Here is a 22,981-nt window from a genome sequence, read left to right as displayed (position 1 = left end):
CTAAGTGGACCGAGGCAGAAGGAGAAGATGAATAGGGTACAGAGCCGTGTGGTCTTGGACCAACTGCCATCCACTGTGGGGGAGTATGGGAGACCGTGGATGCCAGACTCCACTCAAGACTGTAAGTGTCCAGGTAAGATGCGTGATGGGAATGTGCCATGTAGATTGTGCCTCCCGATCATGAATTGTGCAGACCAGCCAAGAGGCAGATTGCTAAATGGCCACAAGGCTGTGAGCAGGGAGTTAGAAGGTGGGGGTTATAAGGGTCAGATAAGGCCCTGTGTGGGAGGGTGGGGGTGGGGGGTGGGCATGAGGAATGTGGAGTGAGTTAGGGTCACGAGAAACAGTTGGGAGGAAAATCCTGGCTCCTGCTCCCTTCAGACACTGCATGGGCAATAGCAGGGTGAGCACTTTCCGATGGAGAAGTCAAAAGGCTGTCCTGGGTGTCACCACACCACAAGCCATGCGGTGTCCTCTGCTCACACTCCTTCCAAGCACCTGATTCCTCTCCACAGCACTGCCTGCACCTTTCACAATTCATTTCTACCTAAAACACAGTGTTCGGGTCTCTGGCTCTGTGACGTGGAGGGCTGAGAAGCGCCAGGGAGATGCTCCCAAAGGACCAGTGTACAGTGAGAAACGAGGCGCCATTTACTGTGGGACCACAAGAGCTGGACACCTATCAGAGCCTCAGCATTGAGTTGGGACAGGATGGACAGCTCACTGCCTTGATTTCCCCAGCTGTGCGGGGCCTGTAGGATGTCGTCATTGGCACACTTAAGGGGCGGCATACTGCCCTAATATCATTGAGAATAAACACGGGCCATGCAGAATTGGGCAAAGAGTCCAAGGGCTGAAAGAACCTGGAAAGGAAAGCCCCAGGGAAACCGAGGCAGAAGGCAGAGGGTGTGGATAAACCCAGCAGTCAGTTTATAGCTTTGCTTTTTCCCTAGGCATAAACAGGAATAGCGGGTACCTGGGAGGAGCTGAAAGTAGGATTCACCTGGGCCAGGAGTTTCTATGCATTAAGAACTTGTGAAGGACTGGAATAAGTGACCGAGGAACATTCTAGAAATGTCTTCTTTAGCTTCTTCTCCAAGGAGAAGAGAAAGTGATTTGTCTAAGGGTGGGTTAGACCACTGGATTCGTTGACAGTGGTGGAGATTAAATTATAGCAACCATCGTAGAACACGCGTGTGTTCACGGTTCCGTGCGCTCCATGTAATTTGGCTCCCTATAGTCTCTCAGCAGCTCTGTAGGGTTTAACTCCTGCCGCAAAGGACAGAGAGTTCAAGGAAGTGGCAACTTAAGTGGAATGGGTGCTGTCTGTGGGGACCGGCCCTCCTCCACTCAGGGACCCTCTGGAGGGCGCACACAGGTCTGGATCCTTCCTCTCCTGTCGGCAGCCTGGGTGCTCACAGAGCCCTCTGCCCCGGGAGGAAGGCGGCGCAAGCTAACTGAATGCAGAACTTTATTAAATGAATGCTTTGTCACGACAAAAAGACAAAGATCGGGGGAGTAACAAAAATTGTAAGTTGAATAAATAGAATACAGTAATCGTCACTTGGCAATAAAATGTGAGATCTTCTGTGTTTTTTTTTCTTTTTTTTATTTCCTTAAGTACAATATGCTAAACATGAGCCGAGCTCTTCCACATTGGGGTGATTTCTTTTCCCGCATCTTGTTTTGCACAAACTGGTTTGTTGTTTTATTATTTTTTTTCATCCGTTTCACCAGTAAAAAGTATAAGTATTTTTTTTTCAAGTCGAAAACAAAAAAAGAAGAGAAATCAGAGCTATGGTGTCTGAACGGAACACTACAAAGACCTACGGTAATATGTGCTGTGGTTATTGCTGTTGTAAAAACAAAAAAAATGAAAACAAACAAACAAAACAAAACCCAAAAACAACCGGTAGACATCTCGGAATCTGAAGGAGTCTTGTCTGAACTGCGCTATCCGGTGACAGGCTACTGTGTGACGGTGATGATGGTGTTGGAGATGGGGCCGAGGCTGGCGACTAGGGACCAGAGAAGTGGGGTGAATGGATGCAGGGTGGCTAGGGACCCCTTTCCAACCGGCCCCCCACCTTTCTTTCCCCCACTCAGAAAGACTTAACAGGGGAGGCCGGAGTCTGTGAAGTGGCTAAAGTCTATACTCCATTAGAAAACCAAGAAAGTATGATAAAAGAGACAAAAACCCAGAAGGGAGAAGAAGGCAGAGTAACAAATGGTGCAAGGATTCTTGCACTTTAGTGGTTTCAAAATAAAGACTGTACAGCCCCCAGGCTCCTGGTTGATAAAAACCTCGCTCCTTTCTCCTACCGTCTTTCAAATCGTAGCCTCCTTTCTCTTGAAAGCCGGAAGGCTAGAGCATCTCTTCTCCTTGGCTCATGCCTCTCTCAGGTTGTGGTTACCCACCAAAGCCCTCTAGGGGTCTAAGGGAGGGGAAGGACTGCTGCCCTGCCTAGGAGGGGCAGGGGGTTTGGAGGTTGCCTCGGCAACCTGATCTTCTAAGGAGCTTGGTGGTGAGGATGTTGCCATGGAGATAGATCGTGGTAGGGAGAGGGTCTTGGAGGGAGAAGAGGAGAGACCACAGAAGGTCTCCTCAGACTCCTGTGGGGCAGATGTTCCCAAGCCTTGTCTGTCTAGGCCTGGCCGTCAGAGAAACATAAGAGTCTTCTCTTCCCCAGGTTCCCTGCTCTCTTCTGGATGGTCAAGACTGTCTGGGGTGGAGAATCGGTCCTGGCTAGGCCTCTTTCAGCTGACCTGGCCGTAGTGGGAGAAGAGAGCTATCTTTTCTACTTCTTGAGTGAGGCGTTTGTCAAAAGAAAAAGGAAGAAGCCTTCCGAGGGGTGTGTGTGTGGGGGTGGGGACAGGTAACACTTAGACCTATGGCTGTGGAGAAATCCAGATTAGAAGCCTCTGATGGAGCCAAGGGCTAGCCTGGAGCCAAGAAGCTTTTTGCTCTTGCTCAGGGCATGGTGGGGCCATTGCATGCCTGCCTTCTCTCCCTGTGACATGGGGAAGGGTACCGCTCTTCTCTCGGCGACCCCATTCCCATGGTCTCTCTATCCAGACCTCCCATTTGGAAGGTTTAGCTCCGTCTGCCTGTCAAAGGCAAGCTTCCTCTAGGGAGAGATTAACTGCCTAGGCATGTCTCTCCCTCTGAGCAGTGGGGAGACTCACAAGTTTCGGGGCGCAGGCTGAACTGGGGAAGGCCAAAGTGTCTGTACAATGTCCTCCACCCGTGGCTCACAACAAAGAGTCCGTGTAAGGGACAGAGGCTCATTCAAGGTCCAGCAAGAAGTGGGGTAAAGAGAACCCCCCCCCCCGTTCAGGAGTCAGGTCCAGAGCCGGGAGGGGTAGGCAAGCAGGCAGTTCCTGGCTCAGTCTTTTCTTAGGGGTAGTGGTACCCCAGTGTATCCACTTGGCAAATCCCAGTCATACGACTGCTCAAGATCCAGAGAAATAATGGCAGAAAGAAGAGCGTCATGGAGAAGGGTTAGGATACTGGCCTAAGACGTACCGGGGTGGGAGTTGGGGGGCTGGGGACATTGAGCAGGGAGATGGGTGCTCTGACCCTGCAGGTCTGGGAAGTCCTTATCCTGCCATCCCCATCCGACCCTTTGTCTTATGAAGATCAACTACCTCTTCCATCCCCAGTCAACTGTCCTGTCCAGGCAATAGGAGGAGACATCCCCTAAGCTCCAGAGCCATCTATTTCCCATCAGTCGACGTATTTCTCTTCCTCGGCTGTCCCTTTTGGATGCTCCAAGTTCAGCGTTGGAGGGGGCCCTCAACCATGCCATGCCATCAAGGAAGAGCAAAGAGCTGTGTCCACAGCACAAAAGGGGCCGCCTGTACCAATGTCCTAGCCCCCTTTCCTGGCAGGCTATCTTCAGTCCTCGAGGACAGTCCTAAGCCACCCCTTTGTTGAAGAAGCCAGTGGACAACGGAACTTCTTCTTGGATCAAAATCTGGCTGGCCCATGACAACAGCCGTGAAGATCTATGCCTGAGTTGTCCTGGGCTTTCTGCCATGCCATCCTCCACTTCAGAGAGGGCGTTTGGACGGGGCAGAGTCGACAGAGCGCTTGGCTTGAAAGATTCTTTGGCCTCAGTCCCTTCCTACGGGCTGAAGTTGACCTGAAGTTGTAGCGTCCGGGGCGCATCCACTTGTCCCTTTAATACTCAGTCAGGCTATCCATCCTCGTTTTCAGCCATGCGTCTCAGGTCTAGATCCTGCCTCAATTACCCACCAACTGGGCTCTGTGATTGAATTGAGCTCATTTTTACCTCAGAACTCCCCCCCCCCCCCCACCGCCAGCGTCCTCTCAAATTCCAGATGGTTTATTAGCTGGGAGAAACCAAGAGAAATTCTCTCAGCATTTCCCGTGTTCTGTCTCTTTCCTGTCCCCCAGCCCCTCATTCCTGCTCCATCTTCTACTTCTCTCTGTGGGAGCCCCACCCCTGGCCCACTGCCTCATCCTTGGCCATCTCTCATGTCTGTTTCTCTCTGATCTGTCAGCCTGGCATCTGAGGAAGGAGCCTTTCAAAATACATTTCTGAACAGATAGAAGGAAAGGCCTGGGCAGGCCAGTGGGTGAAAAATGGATCTGGTGGGCTTATGTATCATGGTATAAGACAGTTACTTCCCAAGGGTTGGAAGGCTGAAATGGGATGACCTGGCTGAATAGTTGATGCACGACTGGGTGCTGGCAGCTACCTGGCTCGGTGGATGCATTTAAACACAGGTTGGGAATCATGAGTAGATCCAACTCCGTGTCCCACAAAAGAGCCCAACTTGTAACTCACAGGACAGGCTGCCCAGAAGCACGCAAAGCTAGTGTTCTGGGTTGTATTAGTTGACTATGGGTTTTTCCCAGAATGAGGAAGATCTTCAGTGCTCTAAAAAAAATGACTTTGAAGAGGTAATGCAAAACTTTGAAAGAAAAGAAGAGGGCGAAAATAAAGAAAATAGATTCATACGCCTATATACGTCTACATGGAGCCTGGTAGGTAAGTATAAGCTCCTTTTCTGTCTCCGCCAATCCTCCTCCTCCACAGAGGCTGCTGGGCCAGCTTTGAGTCTAGTGAAATCAAGGGCTGGAGCCACATCCTCCTGAATGCTTGCTGTCACCCTGGAAAATCAAGTCTTTCCAGTGTTGGGGGGCAGGTACTGATTTCTAAAAAAAAAAAATCTCCATCAAGAGTAAAATTTGTACGCAGATCGAGTTCACTCATCCGATGGGGGGGGGGGTGACCTCTCAGCAATCACTCGATCTCCATTGTTTTCAGAGGGATGGAATGCATTTTAGTGTTCATAAATTTGGGGGAGAAACCGCCCTGCACTGGTAAGAGGAGAGGCGGGACAGGGGTCTAGCCATCCCCTGGCTGGCTGGAGGGAGCGACAGACCTGAGAGAGAGGCGCTGATACATCATATGGTTGGTTCTTTCCTCGTTGTGACCAGTCTAAACTGGGTGTCACTGAATGCCGCACTTTTGAGTGCCCCAACCTCTCTCTGACCTCTGGCCAGGGCTGGAAGTGAAGGACAGATCCAGCCCTGGTGGTGGTGCCCTCTCTGCCTCGCCGTTTTTCTTTTGCTCTCTGTAACCCTACGGGTCTCTCTCCCTTTTCTATACCAATGCTTTTCTTTCCACCTCTCGATCCCTGTTGCTCCTTCCTCTTCTTCCCTTCTCTGTCCATTCAACTTGCTTCAAAAAAAAAAATAACATTTTTGGGGTTGAGGTGTGGGGGGGAGTGTCTCCTTAGCCCTTGCTAGAGATTCCGAGGTCCTCAGTTTCCTCAAATATATATGCATATATATTTCCCCTAAATGAGATGAAATGAGTGAGCGTCCTGGGGTGGAGGGAGGCGCTGGCTGGAGTCGGGGCTGGGGATAGGAAAGGGGGGAGGATGGGAGGGGACGCGTCACTCAACATTGCTGCTGTCGAAGGCGTGGCATTGAAAGTCCCCATCGACGTATTCCATGCCTGGCAGCTTCATCCCGTACTTGTCCACACACCAGCAGATGCCACGTTTGCGGCCACGGGAAGGCTTGCACTGAAGGAAGAGGCAGCAGGCAGTGAGAGAGCCGCACCCCGAAGCCCGCTTCTTGCCCGAGAATTGAAAGGGGGTACACCCTTAGACCGCTCTTGGGTTTTGGTGTCTCCATCTCACCGGAGAACCCAGAGACAATTGTTAGTTCAGGCATCCTGCCCTGGAGGAAGTAGGCCCTGCAATCTCCCTTTGGCCATTCACTTTGGGACCCCCCACCTCACATCCTCCGGGGATCAACGAGAGAGGACCCTGGCCATCAAAATAGGAACCATCATCGCTCTGTGGCGCTACCATGTGCCAGGCACAGCTTGAGTTGGGTCACGTAGCAGGAGTTGTTCTAAGTGCTTTGCAAAGGTGTACCACTGACTTTCCCCCAGCAGGGTGATGGTGACTACGAGTCCCCATATCACATGAAAAACTAAAGACACAGAGGTTTTAAATACCTGGGCCAAGGGACCACAGCTAGAAGTGACAGGGTCGAGATATGCCCCAGGGGGATCTAGCTTGTGACTTCATTTAGATTAGGGGTCCTCTAGGGGTACTGCCAAGGTCATCCAGTTAGAAATGTAAAGTGCTTGGCGTCCACTCCAGACCTGCCAATCAGAAGCCCTAGAGGTGAGGCCCGCCCGGGAGCTGGGAACAGCGGCACGGCACGTACCTGCTTTCTCTTGTAGAACCCTTTGCGGTCACAGTTGGGCAGGTACACAGCACGGGGCACCATGCGTGGGCTGGCTTTGAGTTCCTGCAGGGACGCTTCCATGTGTCTGCGGCAGGGGCCCTGTGAAAACGGGAGGGATGAGAGGTCTGGCATGACCCAAGTGGAAACCACTCAGATGTGCGGTCCTCTGACTCATGGGCTGCATCCAGAGGGACTCCAAGCAAAAAATCTATCACCTCTCATCAGAAGCTGTGAAAGTTACTTCTCCCTCACTTGCCCAGTGCCTTGGTCATACAGTAAGCCCACACATAGCCAGGCATAGAGCCCTGCTTTCTTATCTTTCAGCTCGCCATCAACTTTTCTACCCTTCCAAGTTATGAAGACACAGGTTGCATGCTCCAGATGTGCCAGGATAGTTAGTGTTCAACCCCTCCCTGGGACTGGCCATAGCTCTGGGGGTCGCATACCTCCTGTGTGCTCACTGTTCTAATAGGCACTTTTTTTAAAAGACTACTTCTGTTTCCACTCACTTGGATCAGCCCTCAGTCTGGATAAATAAACTCAAGCTCTCACAAGCATCCTTCCAGATCCTCAGCCGACCCACCATGACCACATTAGGTTCTTAGTTTGGTCTAGCCTATGCATCTCCTGTGGCCATAGATGTTCAAGTAAGTGCAGGTACGATTCGATTGTGGAGGTGGCCAGGGCCAGGAGGAGAGACTCCTGAAGACTCACTTGCTCAGATTCCTGTCTCAGTTCAGGCGCAGGGTTGACTCTGGGGTGGGCAGTGTTCTCTGCACCTCCCACAAACTTAGACTGGGTCAGCTTCTTCCTGCGGTCCTTCTTCACGGCCTCGGCCTTCAGCTCGGAAATGCGAGTGTGCTTGGGCCGGAAGACCTTGGGGGCGTAGGTCTCTTCTGCCATCTCGGAGGTGGTGGGCTCCTCATGCTCGTGAGAGTCTCTCTCTGCAGGGAGATGGAGTCAAAGAATCATCAGCTTCTGAGGCTAGAGAGCAGTGTCTAGAGACCAGGACAGGAAGGTTTGGGGTCAGAGGCGTCATAGAGGCTCAGAGAGACGTGACGGGGTCTAAGAAAGCAAGAAGGGGGACAGAATTCATCGGAGGATTCTTGACCAAGTCTCACTAGCACACAAGGGAAGGCAGGCTAGAGAAGGAAGGAGACAAGGCAAGGCCCAAAGCAAGTGAAAGTGATGGGAAACAGTTTGCTGGCTGGCAGCATGGCTCAGGAAATGAGGAAGTGACTAGAGACAGAAGATTGAATTGTCGGGACCTGGAGATCTGGGCCAAGGGAAGAAAACAGGGCCCAGCCCAGACATGGACAAGGACAGCCAAGTGTGTCCTCTTAGTAAGCCCGTGCACTTTCTGAACAACCGGGCTGAGTGGTGAGGGATGTTTGGACCTGGGTGTCTAGCGACAGGGGCAGCGGAGGGTGGAGACTCTGCTGAGGACAGAGAGACAGGAGAGGCACAAAGCAGGTGGAACTCGGAGGCCTCAGCCATCCACACTACCTCCCAGCTGGCCCTGCGCCGTGCACTGGGGCCCAGGAAGCTGGGCATTACTCAGCTTAGTCTGAGAGGGACCGACAGCTGGCGGGAGCCAGACCAGTTATATATAGGCACAACTTGGTGATAGAGTCTATACTTAGCTGACTTATGACCTTTAGAAAAAAACAAGTAGGACTTTGTTCATGTGTCTGTTAGTCTCTTAGTGCCACCTGCCTGGCCCATCTCAGGACACATTTCCAGTAAGTTCTTTTCTCAGTGGTACCTACCATTCCCCTCTCAGCTCCCTGACCTTGTCACCTCAATAGATTATGAGAGGGGGAGACCTTAGGTGGCTGTCCCCAGGTGGTGTGTCTAGGACGACCCACAAGAAAACCAGGGTATGTAGAGTCAGGAAGGTTTAGGGGCCCAGACTACATCACCTTTGCTATTCAAATACTCAAAAAAGGAAAAAAGGGTCTCGGGATACCCCAGCATAATAAAATAGGGTGAAGGAAAACCCACACTGTCCCTCAGACACCCAGAAATGGTGACAGCTAGGTATCTCTGATATGAAAGATGAGGGGGAAAGAATTCAAGGAAGTTGGGTTGAGGGGAAATTGATAAGGAAAGAGGCGTTTTGGAGAAGGCACTGTCGGGTGTCTCCAAACTCCCAGCCCAAAGGAAGATCTGGTGTGAGTGAGGGGGAGGCATCTGGAGATTAAGCCTCTCCTGGTTAGAAGAGCAGAGGACACCAAGCTCCCAAGCATATGTTTCTCTTGGGCTTGTCAAGCTTAACGCACTAGGCATCGGTTCCTGTTAGGAGGAAGCCGCTGGAGGTTTTCGTGGATCCAGAGGATTTCATCGGGTCGGGTGTTCATGCACAGGCGAGGAAGAGAAACAACTTCTGGAAAAGGAAGACGAGGGGCCAGGAGTACCGGACAGTGCTGGGGGCAGGCAGGCTCTCCCTGAGTGAAGTTCAGCTGAGTCAAGTTCAGCGTGGGTCTCTCAGCCCCGCCCCTTCAGTGTCTGACTCTACTGTATCAGAACCTGCTGGGATGTATAATCCCAGGTTGACTGGCCAAAGGTGGAATTTGGTACTCTAGGGATTAAAAGAGGATATCTTGGGAGGAAGCCAATTTTCTTGACCGTGGGACTTGGGGACAGAATGCAGGAGGGGGTGTGTCTAGTCTGGCGGCTCTTGGGCAGGTAGAAAAGTAGAGTCAGAGACCTTTCCTTAAGGAATTTAAAGGGCTTTTTTGCCAACTCTGGGCCTCATAAGTCTGGGCTCCTGGGGGTGCCGACACTCACTCCCCTCATTTGCAGGCTTCTTGCTTGTGAAGGGCAGGCTTAACATTTTGACGTGCCCCCCAGTTTTTGGTTCCACTTCACCCCATGGAAGCGAGAAACCTATTACTCAGGCAGTGGGGGAGTCAAGTATTAAGGATCCTAATCAGGGTCTTGTGGTCACCTGTAGACTCCGGAGGGACAGTGGGAGCTTGGAGGAGGGCCAGAGCAGAGTCAGGAGGATTCAAGGGCTGGAGAGCAAGCCTGGAACTGGAACGAATGCCAGCCAATCCCGCTCAGCTGCCTGGTGGCCGTATCATAAACAGGATTTTATTTTTGGAAGGTTTGGCTTTTAGATGAGAGAGAGAGAGAGAGAGAGAGAGAGAGAGAGAGAGAGAGAGAGAGAGAGAGAGAGAGAGAGAGAGAGAGAGAGAGAGAGAGAGAGAACACAGATACCCTGGCTACCCCTGAGTCGTTTCACCAAGAGAAAACGAATTGAGGTTGCTGAAGGGATTGAGGTGGGGTACAGGAGAACATTTCCAGGAAACTAGCAAGGCTTTCAGAAACAAGCAGGGCCATACCTCCAGATGGCCAGTAGGTGGCGCAGGAGACCGAGAACCCCCTCAACTCGGTGCACATACGCAGGGACCATACAATTTGAAAATCTGGCATTTGGGTGTCTCCCCTTCCTGCTAGTTTGAGAATCTTATCAATCCATTCTCCCTCTTGGTGTTCCTCCAGCATGCACTGAGAAGGTCGGGGGATGGACAAGAGAGAGCTTGTGTAGGTGTGGAGGACAGTGGGGCCACGGCTTGGGTGTGTGTGTGTGTGTGTCTCCGTCCGTCCGTCTGTGTCCCAGAGTGCTGTTTCTCAATCAGTGACTGGAAGGTGTACCAGCCTGGGTGAGAAACACACCCAGGCTCTCTCCTCCCTCATGATGCCCCTGGGAAAGATTTCTGCCGAGGATGAGAAGTGTGGACCGCTCAGTGTCCTCTTCCCGGAAGTCACTGTGGCAGAGCTTCTGACGTCATGATCTGACCCAACAATTAAGAAAGGGGTTTGTGCTGACTAGTTTTGTGTTGTCCCAGTATTTACCCTGGGGTCTGTTCTGAGTCTGCTGTGGCTCTCTAGCCCTTTGTAACGCGCCTACTCTATCATGAACAAATGCAAAAAACCAAAACCCACCCCAGGGGTCTCAGTTGCTCACTTCCCATTTCCAGTGCCCCCGCCCCCCCCCCCCCGCCCCCCCCAGCCACATGTTGTTGGCTGCTACTGTGCTGGACCAGGCAGATACAGAACACTTTCATCATCACAGTAAAGTTCTACTAGATAGCGCTGGCCCAGGACGACAGGGATCAGTGCCTGGAGAGGGACAAAAATAGGCTAAATGCTCTGCCCCCTCCTGGCCTCGTCTTGTCTCTCAGCCAATAGGCAGCCTCCTGCTCTTTGCTGTAACACCAGGCTTCTGGGAGAGCCAGAAACTTGCTGTTCATGTCCCCCAACACGTAAGACGCGTTTCAGTCTCCCCAAATCCGACTGCTTCCCAGCTGCAGATGGATGCTAATTAGCTCCACGGCACTGTGTGAGTGCATTAGCATACAGAGAAAGGGAGGAGGGAGTCTGGGCGGAGGCCTGGCTCACAGCAGCTTCTGCCCAGCCCCAAGCTCTCTCCCGAAGATCCCCGGAAGCCACCATTTTCTTTTCCTCTGTGGTCAGTAAGACAGGTAGTCTCCACGGATTTTAACAATCAGAATGATGAGCTGAGCTTCCCAGAGGAAAACAAATGCACGCAGCTGTAGCCTAAGGTGGGAGGTGGCCAGAAGGGCTCATTTAATTTCAAATGGCTTAACTTTAGATCTTGAAACAGCTTGCTCACTGGGAATGTTGCAAGTGTGTTTGAGACAACATACCGTAAACTTTATGACCCAAATATATACATCTATCTATCTATCTATCTATCTATATATATATGTATAATATATATGTAAAGTGACATTAAAATCGTCTAAATTGAGGTCTTACATTGTAAATATAAAAAGATGTCATGGATTTCCAAGATAGTATATGAAAGAATATTGATGGTTTCATTATCATTGTTTGGGTACATGTTGAGGTGATAATATTTTGGGTATGTTCCGTTAAAACACACAACTAAAATGAACTTCCTCTGTTTCTTTTTAACCTTTGAAAATCTTGGATGCTAGAAAAGATAATAAAAATGGTGGCCCCTGGAAGATGAAACGGTGTGTACGCATGCGGCTCTGTGTTAGCTTTCGGTCGGATGAGCTATTTATTCTAGACGCCTGCACGGGACACACCTGTAGTGGGGGATGGAGAGATGTTACGGCCCCGATGGTACAATTTAGAGTTCCAATAACCGAAACCCATCTAAAGCCACACACTGGCAGAGACACCACACGAGGCCCTGTTCTGAGGGCTTTTTTAGTGAAGGCTTTAGGGGTCAGCGGGGGGGGGGGGGGGGGGGGGGGAGGCCGTTTATCTGACAGTTTAAGTTGAGGCCTAAAGGGTAAGATAACCTATTTGGTTGAGCCTTAAGGCTCCGCTGGCAGGTCCTACTGGGAAGGTAGGCTGGTGTCCTTTGCCTCTTTCCCCAGTAACCCCAAAGGGGAAAGCTTCCTCAGCCCCTGGGCAGGTTAGGGTGGCTCTTGGCATAGCCTCAGGTTAACCTGGACCCCCAGCTGTAGCCTCTCAGCCGAAGGCAGGCCTACTGAGAAGCCTGTACATCGCTGGCTCACGAGTTGTGAGTTGTTCTTTATCAGCCTTGGTGGTAGATGGTCCCTCCTCTTTGTGACGTAGAAACCCTGCAGTCACCTGTATCACCCCATCCTTCCTCGGGTCTCATCACCCTGCTTGCCAGGCCCCGGGGAAGGCCTGTGCCGTGGGGGCAGCTTACCATGGGCAGTCGACCACTGAGGTACTATGTTCTTCGGAGAGACAGGAAGCAGGGGCAGCCACAGGGCTGCCAGGGCCTGTCAGGAGAGCTCCCTGTATTCAGGAAATGAGGTTTGGCCCACAGAGCTGGAGGCTGTGCTGAATACCATTCCTTCAAAACCCTCCTGGCTCACTTCCTCCCACCAAACCACTGGCCTGAAAAAGGGACGGAGGAAACCCCGAGAGCAAGAAGGTGTGATAGCCCCGACTTTTGGGTCATTTCATTGCCTCTCCAGCCCACAAAATACCCCGAAGTGGAAGGTTCTTCTTTCACTTTCAGAATGCCTGCCACTGGAGGGTAGCATTTGGCAATGTTGGCCAAAGGTCTGGGTTAGACCAGGTTAGACCAGCCTAGGCAAGAAAGAGCCTGAGTGATGACTGAAGGAGCCAGAAATAGCAGGACAGAGCACCACAACTCCTAGTGAGGAGCCGAATTCAAGTCCTGACCACCCCAGATCTTGTCTAGGGCAAGTGGCTTCCTGTTTCAGGTTCCGTTGTCCTTATCTGTAAAGTGAGGGCTGTAACCATGATGGTAGCTGTGGGTTTCTTCTAGCTTTAATGTTCTTTGGCCAATATCCAGACAATTCCTGGAGGGATGCTACGGAACAGCTAAGACATGTGGCCAGTCAGGAAAGACCACTTCTCCTTACAAACAAATGTCTAGTTATTCACCTGGATTTATGTTGTTGTTGTTGTTGTTGTTGTTGTTGTTTTCCCCCAAAGAAATAAGTGACATCATAATAGAAATCATGTCTGGGGGAGGGAAGCAGGCATCTGTACCGGCTTCCTTGGCTATTTGCTTATTTATTTCTGCAGACATGTGACCTGTCTTATTGCTCCGAATACCCTACCCAGCTTGGAATTTAAGGACAGTCTGAGAATTCTACTTTGCCTACAACTAAATACAACTACATACTACAACTAAGTACAACAAACTACAATGAAATAACCCCCCTCCCACGTGCCTATTTGTGGCTCCTTGTAACCCGACCCCCACCCCCACCCCCGCTGGTAGGGGGTGTCCCCTGTTCATACTTGGTTGTGTACAGCCCTGCCAGCTTCTGAACGTGGTGTGGCTCTGGGGGGGGGGTGTCATAATCCCTTCTTTAAATTTTATTTTTTCTCCACATTAAATACCTTGAAGGTTTCATAGGCATTGACTGTTCAGGTACAAAGTGAAAACTTTTTTTTTTTTTTTTTTTTTTTTTTTAATATATAAATCCTCCCTTCCGTCTTTGTCCTCCTCCCTGAATTAAGAGACCAGGACGGGGTCAGCACGCTTCCATGTCCTCTGCTCTGACCCGCTCAGTGACCTCTGGCTGGAGGAGGGTCAGCCTGGCCCTGGCCCGTGCAGCTGCGGGGCCCACCTGCTTGCTCAGATGTAAAAAACTCCCGCCCTCAGGGGATGCCTCCGAGTCTGGGGAGTGGGAGTGGGGGGAGGGGAGGGTATTGAAGGGGGAAAAAAAGGGACTTGGAAAGAATGGGAGCTTCCCTGGGCCAGCTGTGCTGGCTCCTCCAGGCCTTGCTGACACAGCAGAAAGATGGGGGCAAAGGCAAGAAACGTCAAGTTAGAGCGCCATGCCCCGATCATCATTGGCCCGGCTCTCCGTTCCGCTTGGCCTCAGCTCTCCCAGACTTGCTTCAAAGGGAGGCTGTGCGGCGGGACAGGAATCTGGCTCTTTTCAATTTTCCATGATCTTGTTCAACCCAGACATGGATTTGGCCAAGAAGCCTTTACTCTGGATTGACTTCAGAGTGGCATTTGGACCAGGGTTGGAGCTGAAGCCCTTGCGGATGGAGGCCAAACCCCTCCAAGTAGCGAAGGCCGAATTCATTTTCGTTTAGGTCATGTCCTCTTCCCCTTTCTTGCCCAGAAGCACATTTTATGTTTCTCTTTGCCTTATTTCTCAATGGCAGGATTGATATTTACAGCCCTCTACTCCCTACATCTCAGATTTCACGTCTCGGCTAGCCCAGGAGACACTATCCAGACCCTCCAGTATGCTGGGCTCCCACTACCAAAGCCACAGGCCCTTTCTAGACACAGCCCTCAGCAAAGCCTGAGCCTTCCTTGACCCACTGAAGCTCACTTTTATTTATTGCTCTTGGCCCTAGAAACTCTTGTCTCCCTCGTCCCTTTAGCCTCACACACACTGCCCTCTGTTTCTATATCTATCTCTGGTCCCAGAATTGGCCAAAAGAAAAAATGCTGGGCTAGGCGCGCTCCCAAGCACCGGGCCATCTCTAGGCCACGCCCTCTCCAGTTGCCAAGCAACGCACCCAGCAAAACGCTGGTCTCCGGCTGCCTGCATACGCCTCCCTCTCCCGAAGCTTTGGCTGCCTTCCACCTCACTCTCCTCCGCTCCTCACTTCTCATTCTATAAACACACTGTGCTGGGGGTGTTACATAATGCAAATAATATATGACTATATAATATGTACTGTTGGTTGCATACCAAATATGAATACAGTATATGTATATTATAGCTTGCATCCGCGGGAGAAGAGGTTATGTCCACGCTCACACTACTCAGATTTTGATGGTGGGGGAGGGGGCCTAGGGAGCAGGAATTTCTTCTAAAGGACCCAGAGGACATCCCCCCCCCCTCTTCACTATCCATTTTCCTCTCTTTAAGAATGACGTCACCTTTAGCTTTTTTTTTTTTTTTCTTAAGGGATCCAGCTAATGGCTCTCGGGTTGAAGGATCTTCTCCGAGAGCCCGCTCTCATCTAAGAGGAAAGCATCAACCTTCGCCGCTGTGGACAGCAGCCAGGGCGCAACCGCAGCCCGCTAGGCACCTGCCTGAGGCGGGCTGGGGTCGGGGAGAAGCGTTGGGGTCGGGGAGAGAGCGAGAAGAGGGGGCCGCTTCGGGTTGGTTGTTGAAGGTGAGACTGAAGCAGCTGCAGAGAATTCTAAAGCGACCTGGCGCGGAACAACCCCCACCCCCCACCCCGTGTACGTGTGTGCGTGTGTGTGCGTGTATGTGTGTGCACGCGAGCGCGTGCACTGGGTTGGCTTGGGAAGTTGGATGCTGCCGCTCTGCTGGCCCAGCATTTGCGCGCGCGCGTGCGCACACATCTCGCCCAACTACTCCCAATGAATTATATGGCTGGGCAAATAAAAGTGGGGCCCGGATACTGCGGAGTCATAACTTGCTCACTTAAGCAGTGAAGGGATTGCTAGCCACAGCTCTTGTCTCCAAGCCAGGTAATGATTTCCTACCGTTTCGGCGGGCAGGAATACAGTAAAAATAACCCGGAAAATTTGGTCTCTGGGGCTTCTGAGGTTTGTACGCTCCCCTCCCTTTCATGATGCAACTTCTTGGGACAGCCAAAACCTGCACTTCCTGGGGAGAGATGCTGAACTCTGTCCTTAGGTCTTTAGTTTGCATTTAATTTTTTTTTTTAAATTACAAAACTCCTCACTTTGGAGTGCTTGGGAATAATGGAGGACGACAGGTAGTAAGAAGGCCTTTGTCTTTGTAAGGAACTGCACCAAATAAACATTTAGCCAAGTCTTAACCTCTCCTAGCTCAGATTTTGTACATCGTTGATTAATATATATATATATATTATATATATATAAGTTTATATATAAGAAGATAACTCCCCAGAGAAACCTAACTTGAAGCAGAACTGTTCTGATTGAACAAGAGACTCTGCCAGTCATTTAAACCATAGACTCCAGGCACACAGAACTTGAAGGCGGGGCAAGAGGGGGCGGGGCAAGAAGGGGCGGGGTAAGCGGAGGGGAGGCTCCCAGTACATGGTCTTGCTGTCTCCGCCCCTTGAATTTTGCATTCTGCGTTTCCAGGGCCCCTCAGGCATTTATAGCCACACTCACTTTTTAGTCTGGCTTAAGTGATTGGGGGTGGGGGTGGGGGTGGGGGTGGGGTGGGGGGTGCTTGGGTGGAGTGGAGTCGGGAGAATGGAGAGGGCAAGCATCCATTGGGAACTTGAGGATGTCTTCAAACCTATGTCCATTTTTTTTTTTTTTTAAATCTTAGGTAAAATCTGAATTCAGGAGGGGAAAAAAATCATTAGATTCAGGGGCGAATAATCAGCACAAACCCTTTCCACGCTCTATCCCACGCCCTATCCCAGCACTCTTGAAGTATTCTTTCTCTTCCTGGGAGGAAAATAAAAGACACGTTTTACAGCCTTATGTGGTTTTTACCATCGATCATATTCATATCCATTTAAAAACAGCAAGTGTACATGTGGGTGAGGTCTCAACACCTCTACCCAAAAGGCATTAGTTATCAAGATGTAGGGCGTGTGTGTGTGTGTGTGTGTGTGTGTGTGTGTGTGTGTGTGTGTACACTCGCGTGCACTCCTGACCAAGTAAGAATGGAGGGATAGAGAAGTCTGGAGGCTACAGGATGGGGTGCGGGGCTTGGAGGGATCAAGGTAGAATTAGCTTCAAAGATGCATAACGCATATCCAGGCTCCAATTAAAGTGACCTTTTAACAAAAAGATTTTTTTTTTTAAGTTTAGGGAGAAAAGTATGGGGGTGGGGTGGAGAAGGGAGTTGATAATTTAACCTGTTCTTTTTCAGAGTGGATACACGGGATTTGGACTTTGAGACTCAATAGGAGCTCAAAGGAGTCAGGATTGCCACGAGTTAGGAGTGGGGGAGGGCCGGGCTCGGGTGGAGGCTGAGAGGAGATGGAGCGCAAACTGTTAAGAGGCTGGGTTAGACAGACGCCTAGGACAGCAGGATCTGCCAGGAGGGCTCCAAATGCAAGGTGCAAGGACGCACCCCATCTACTCCCAGGAGCTACCCGGGTCTAAGCCACTTGCTGCGCAAAGCGCTTGGGTCCCAACCCTTCCCGGATCCCCATCCGTCCAAGTCCCCCCACCCACTCCCCGCCCGTGTGCGGTGCAGCTGACACCCCGGGAGCGCTCACCTATCTTGGTTTGCTCGCCATAGCTCTTCTCGTTGAGGCAAACGCCGCGGCCGTGCAGCAGGGCATGCAGCGGCTTCTCCTCATCCTGCCGGGGGAGGCAGCGCAAACCTTGGGCGCAGCGCTCAGTGTAGACGCCACACGACTGCCCCTCCGCCAGGGCGCAAGTCATGCAGCAGCCGCAGCCGGGCTCCTTGACCAGCTCGCAGCCCAGAGGGCTGGGGGGACACATGGACAGAGCTTTCTCGTCGCAGGGCTCACAGTGCACGAAAGAGCCCAGGGCTTGAGCCTGCCCGGCATAGGCGGCCAGCAGCAGGAGGACCGCGCTGAGCACCATTTTCTCGGAGTCTCGCTTTACCTTGGGGCGGGGCAGGAGAGCGAGAGTGCGTAGAGAAAAGGGCCAGGAGGGCTCCCGGAGATTTTTGGTTTTTTTTTTTTTTTTTAAATCTCTTGCAGGTAGAGCAGGTGCCCTCCCCCAAACACTTGCAAAATATGAGGCAAGGAGGATTCAGGTGCCTGCACGCAAGTCCCAGTTGCAAGGATTAAAGACTTGCAACAGGTTGGGGGTGAAAAAAGGAGGCGCGCCAGGTGCACGCAGAGTGAGCGGAGACCGAAGAAACCCCCAGGCGGGATCGGGTCAGAATTGCAGAGGTGGGGGGACCACAAAATTGCTCACCCCAAAGCAACAGAAATAATGAGCTTGGAGGCTGTGGAAATGGGGGTGATGAAGAAAAAAAATGGACTTGGCTTATTTTTTTTTTCCTTGTTGCTTCAAGTCTAAAACGCACCCCGACTCTTCTCCAAGCCTCGGCTGCGAGCAGCGCCCCTGCGGCAGAACAGGTAAGAGGCGTCGGCAGCTGCCAAGAAGATAGGGGGAAAAATGTTGAAATCAAGAGAAAAAAAAAAAAATCAGCAAAACTCCAAACCTCACCAAACCTGGACCCTAACACCTCTTGTCTCCTACTCGGCCACCACCTCTTCTTGGAAACCCGCAGGTTCTGCGTGAAGTCCGGAGAAGGGTGCAGACCGAGGAGGGGATAATGAAAAGGAACAAAAAAAGGGAAAAAGCCCAAACAGCTTTGCAGCTCTTTGCTAGCTCTTTTTACCCCCCTGGCAGAAGTTTCCAAAGAGACTGCGGGCTCTGGTCGAGCAGGCGCTTTTAAACAGACGGCCCCTGGCTGCCAGCCAGTTATAGCTGCAATCTGAGCTCCCCAACACCCAACCCATGCAAGGATGCCAAGGAGCTTTGCAGCACAGACTCACACGGGGTGGGGGTGGGGAGAGGCCTTCTAGACACACGGGGGCTCCCCTTCGCTCCCTGAACGGTGCCCTCCGCCCCACGGAATGTACGAGAAGGGCTTGGGGGACAGGCTGGAGCTACGGAGAGCTGGGAGAAGGTGGGGGAATAGCCGATAGTTATCTCCAAGAGCTGGCTTGAATACAATGGAGTGACTCCGTCCGTCCCCCCACAACTAGCCGGGACACTGGCTGTCAGGATTCACATTTTCTTTTTAGCCATGTATACCCCCACCCCCCGCCCCCGAAGTCCTTTCCAACCTTTAGGAAAAAAAAAAGAAAGCGTCTAAGTGACCACTGAAGGTTTGTGTGTTGTGTGTTTGGGGGATAAGTAATGCACACTAGCCGGTGAAGGGTGTTGGGACGAATTTAAAGGGGAAAAGAGGAGGGGTGGGGTAGATTCTTCCCTCATCAAAAGTCGGGGAAAAGGGATTAAGGCAAGAGCTTGCAGTCGCTGTTGTTCTGGTGGGGTACTGATCTTAGTTATATTCAGTGGTCATTTTCCTTCACCTACATAGCCGACCAGAGAAGCTCACGCGTGTGTGTTTTACGTGCACTTTCAGGAAGGGATTCCCATCCAGCGTTGTTTGTAGTAGTGACTGAGACTGGAAGAAATGCTGTGGGCTGTCAGTATTATCTGGTGTCTAAGGTGTCCTTGCCATGGGCACCTTAAATGTCCTTTTAAATGAAAGGAAGGTAGACGAGTGATAACCTTCGTGGGGTTACCAAGGAGCTCTTTCGGTGGGGTAGGCTGTTCCTGGAGTGATGGGGTGCCACACTGCAGGAAACCTTGTCCTAAGGTTAATGTGTGCCAAGGAAAACGGCTCAGGGTAGGACCTTGTGCACAGGAGAAATCACGACCCAGGACCACACCATGCCACTTGGAACCCCAGATCGCTGGTTGGCACTAGGGACCATTCGTTCCTTAGGAAAATGAAAGAAAAACTAATGCGTGGAAGAAGTGATGGTCTTAGCTTGTTTTTTGGAAATGAATTTGACATGTTGGGTGGGCTGCAGACTGCCCACCACAGATAATAAGGAAATGACCAAGTGACTGTCTCTGGGGAGTTCTTGGGGTGGGGCTTTTGCCTTTTCTCCAAGCTCCTTCCTCCCTTGCTAAGCACTCTATTCTTCTTTTAGAAAAGGGGCTGCATTTCATGAATTTTGCCACTAGACTGCACCCTTATCTATGATAAGAATTCTTTCTGGAGGACTGCTTTTGAGAAAAGAGTTCCCTTGCTAGCTCTATTTGGGAGCGTCTCTCCTGGTGCCGTCCACACACTCCCAGGACCTGATCCATATTCTCAAGTCTGTTTGCCAAAAGGCACATTCTAAAACAAGTCCGGAAGTTTAGTGCTTTGGCACCGATTGCCAAAGGAGTTTTAGGTGTTGGCTAGGAGACGGAGGAAGAGCTGTGTGTACTGACTTAAAAAAAAAAAAAAAGTGGGAAGGTTTGTTCCAAGTGTTTGTCTCTACTGTTGGAAGGCTTGGTAATGCAGGGAGCAAATCAATGTTGAAAAATTGAATTGAGATGTTATAGACGCAAAAGCGATCAACTGCTATTTTCTCATTTGAATCGAGTTCAGGTGAGAAGAGTGGTCATACACGGAGGGGATGGTGTGGAGATGGCTTCAACTCAGCTCGGGGTAGCATTTGAGATAAGTTGGAAAACTAGGTTCTTTTGAAGGACCCTAAATTACTCAGTTTCTGTCATCCTGCACTCTCAAAAGATGGCCATGTCCAGGGACACCTTTTTTTTTTTTTCCCCTTAGCTAACTTCTTGTGACTGGAAAATACATTATGTGAAGACCAGGAAAAGAGGAGGAGATGGTTCGTAGAGAAGCTAGGTGGGTAGAGAGAAGAAAGACAAGATGGTGTGGGGATCTGGGGATCTGGGGATCTGGGGATCTGGGGATCTGGTCCTTGGACGGTGGGCTCATGGGAAGAGAGCGATAATTGTCTGTGTTAAGCAACCGTTTTGACCACCACTTCCAAAGGGGCAGAAGGAATTCAGAGACAGGCACTGCTCTTCAAGGTCTTGAGAGGAGAACAAAGACCCCTCAACATCCTGGGATTGTCTGCAGGAATTTTGTCCTAAGAGAGGGGACTGGTGAGGCGACTTTTGTGCTCAACAGTCCTTACGTGACATTAGGTGAGGAGGGTGTTGGGTGTTGGAGCGTATGGGCCTCCCATGATTCCATTCTCTCTGGCCTCTATTCCAGAAGCTCCAGGCTCTTTACAATTGGGATGGGGGTGGCGGAGCTAACATCAACAAGTGCCATTGAGATGGCTAGCTTATTCTAGTTAGATTCAAATCTGGTTCTACTCCCAGAGACGTCCTTTACTGCTGGCTTAATTTTGCCTCCATGAACTTCCCTGTTTATGTGTAGGTGAGGTCTGATGGTTGTGTATAGAAATGCCTTTGAGTATCATCTTCTTGGAGATGTTGAAAGTTAAATATCATCCACCATATTCCATACCCATCTTGAGCTCACTCTCTCCTTAACTTTGACAAGAATTAAGTGATGATTAGAACCAAGCTTCAAGAACTACAAGGGAATGAAAGATTTGTGCTGTTTACCTGGACAACTTTCAAAGGGCAGAGGGCACTTTTTAGCTTACCAAGCTTACCAGGCCTCCATAAGCTGACTATTTCTGGAAGATTTTGGCGCTGTTTCAAGGGCAAGGATGATGTCTGCTAACAGGGTTGGGAGAAGCAAGAGAAGTTTGTTTACATCATCGGTTCCACTTTCAAGATCTGGCCATTGGCTTGTCTATTTCCCAGACACACACCTACAGAGAAAAGAGAGCATGTCCGGTATACCAACACCACTGTCTCCTCTGGATCCTGCTGTACGGTAAACAGGCACCAAGTCCTCAAGTCCCTCCCCGGTAAAGAAGTTCAGCAGGACCGAGTCAAGGCAGAGGAGTTTCTCAAGGCTGCTCTGGTGTAATGACTTCACTGAAGGCTAGGTGGCAGAGCCGATACATCATTGAAGACCAGCCTCCATCTCTTTTCACTCCGGGGAAGAAGCCGCAGAGGCTAACAAGGAGAGTTTTAACAAAGGGGTTAGGCGCACAGGAGAAAGCAAAGGCTTGACAGAGGGGCATACTTGTGTACCCATACCCTGTGGGTACATTTATGTGCTGGCAAACCTACCCACTGCTCCTGGAGTTGGCACCACATCTACCTGAGCTGAGCTACAACACAAAATCATCCATGTCCCACTAGCAGCTACTCACAATTTACGCTGGAGACAAGGTCCCTCCAGCTTGCACAGACTGTGGTGACTCTGCGTTCATCAACGCCAGCCCTAGACCTTCTCCGATGAGTAATTAGAACGTGATCTCCAACAAAGTGCATGACACTTCCCCCCTTTAGATTTTCTAAAATGTTAATTTGTCTATCTCACACAATCAGGACCCAGAAGGTCACAGCCCTCTGCTCAGAACATCTTGCCATTGTGGCTGGGGACTTTCTCAAGAATAACACGGTGTCGTGGGGAACATCTCACCTGCCTCACCCTCTCCCATCCTCTGCTGGCATCTGCAGATAACCCTGGACCCTTTTGCACAGTGGATTTGTGGGTTTTATATGCTTTTTCTTATAGAAAAGACAATGATCTTGAAGGTCAAACCATGTGCTGCTTTAAAGTTCAAGTTTTATAGTGAGGCTCACTGCAGCCGGCAACTTAACTGGAGTTGAAATTGACCCTGAGGCTGACTGTTATAACAGAGCAGAAGCCAGCTGTGACTCAGAGTGATTTGTATCCCTATGTGAGCAGTATATGCATTCACGGTTTTACGAATTAACGTTTAGAAGGCTCTGGAGCAGATCCAGGCAAATAGGGGCAGAGCGGAGCTCCATAAATACAGTTTGGGCCCGGAGCCCTCCTGTCCTCTCAGATCACGGGATCTGGCATGTTCCTACAATAGGCAGCTCAGAAGCCGTGTTAATTTTGGAAAATGAGATTAACCAAGAAAAGTGATCCGTTGTGACTTAGAAGACAGGATGGGAAGGCCCAGCTCTAGAGGGGAGAGAGAAGTGGGCAGGAAAATGGAGCAAGAGGAGAGAGCTGGAGCGTTTACAGCTTGAAACATGTTTAATGTAATGAGTTTGAGCTATGAAAAGGCCAAATAAAACCACAGTGCCTGGTGGGGTCTGGGTTTCATCACAGTTCAGCGGGGAGAGGGTGGAAGGGTCACCACACAGGACAAATTTGTGTGAGCTGGGAGAAGATGGCCTTCCTCAAGCTATCTTCCTTTTAGGCATCAGAAAATGGTTACAAAACAACAGACGTTGGAGTCTTAAACATAAAT

General features: G+C 50.7%; 1 protein-coding gene across 1 annotated transcript; it reads right to left on the bottom strand.

The window, feature by feature from the left end:
* Window positions 1–1,585: 1,585 nt before the first annotated feature.
* Window positions 1,586–20,081, bottom strand: Igfbp5 (insulin like growth factor binding protein 5). Its single transcript, XM_006972223.4, has 4 exons — window positions 17,369–20,081; window positions 7,454–7,683; window positions 6,719–6,838; window positions 1,586–6,063 (listed from the first exon to the last, which is right to left on the bottom strand). The coding sequence occupies exons 1-4, from the start codon at window positions 17,700–17,702 to the stop codon at window positions 5,932–5,934; spliced, it is 816 nt and encodes a 271-aa protein (XP_006972285.1). The 5' UTR covers window positions 17,703–20,081; the 3' UTR covers window positions 1,586–5,931.
* Window positions 20,082–22,981: the final 2,900 nt, after the last annotated feature.

Source organism: Peromyscus maniculatus, chromosome 13, assembly GCF_049852395.1.
Source record: "Peromyscus maniculatus bairdii isolate BWxNUB_F1_BW_parent chromosome 13, HU_Pman_BW_mat_3.1, whole genome shotgun sequence".
Taxonomy (NCBI): domain Eukaryota; kingdom Metazoa; phylum Chordata; class Mammalia; order Rodentia; family Cricetidae; genus Peromyscus; species Peromyscus maniculatus.
The sequence above is the reverse complement of the archived record's forward strand: the minus strand, read 5'-3'. Positions and strand labels throughout refer to the sequence as shown.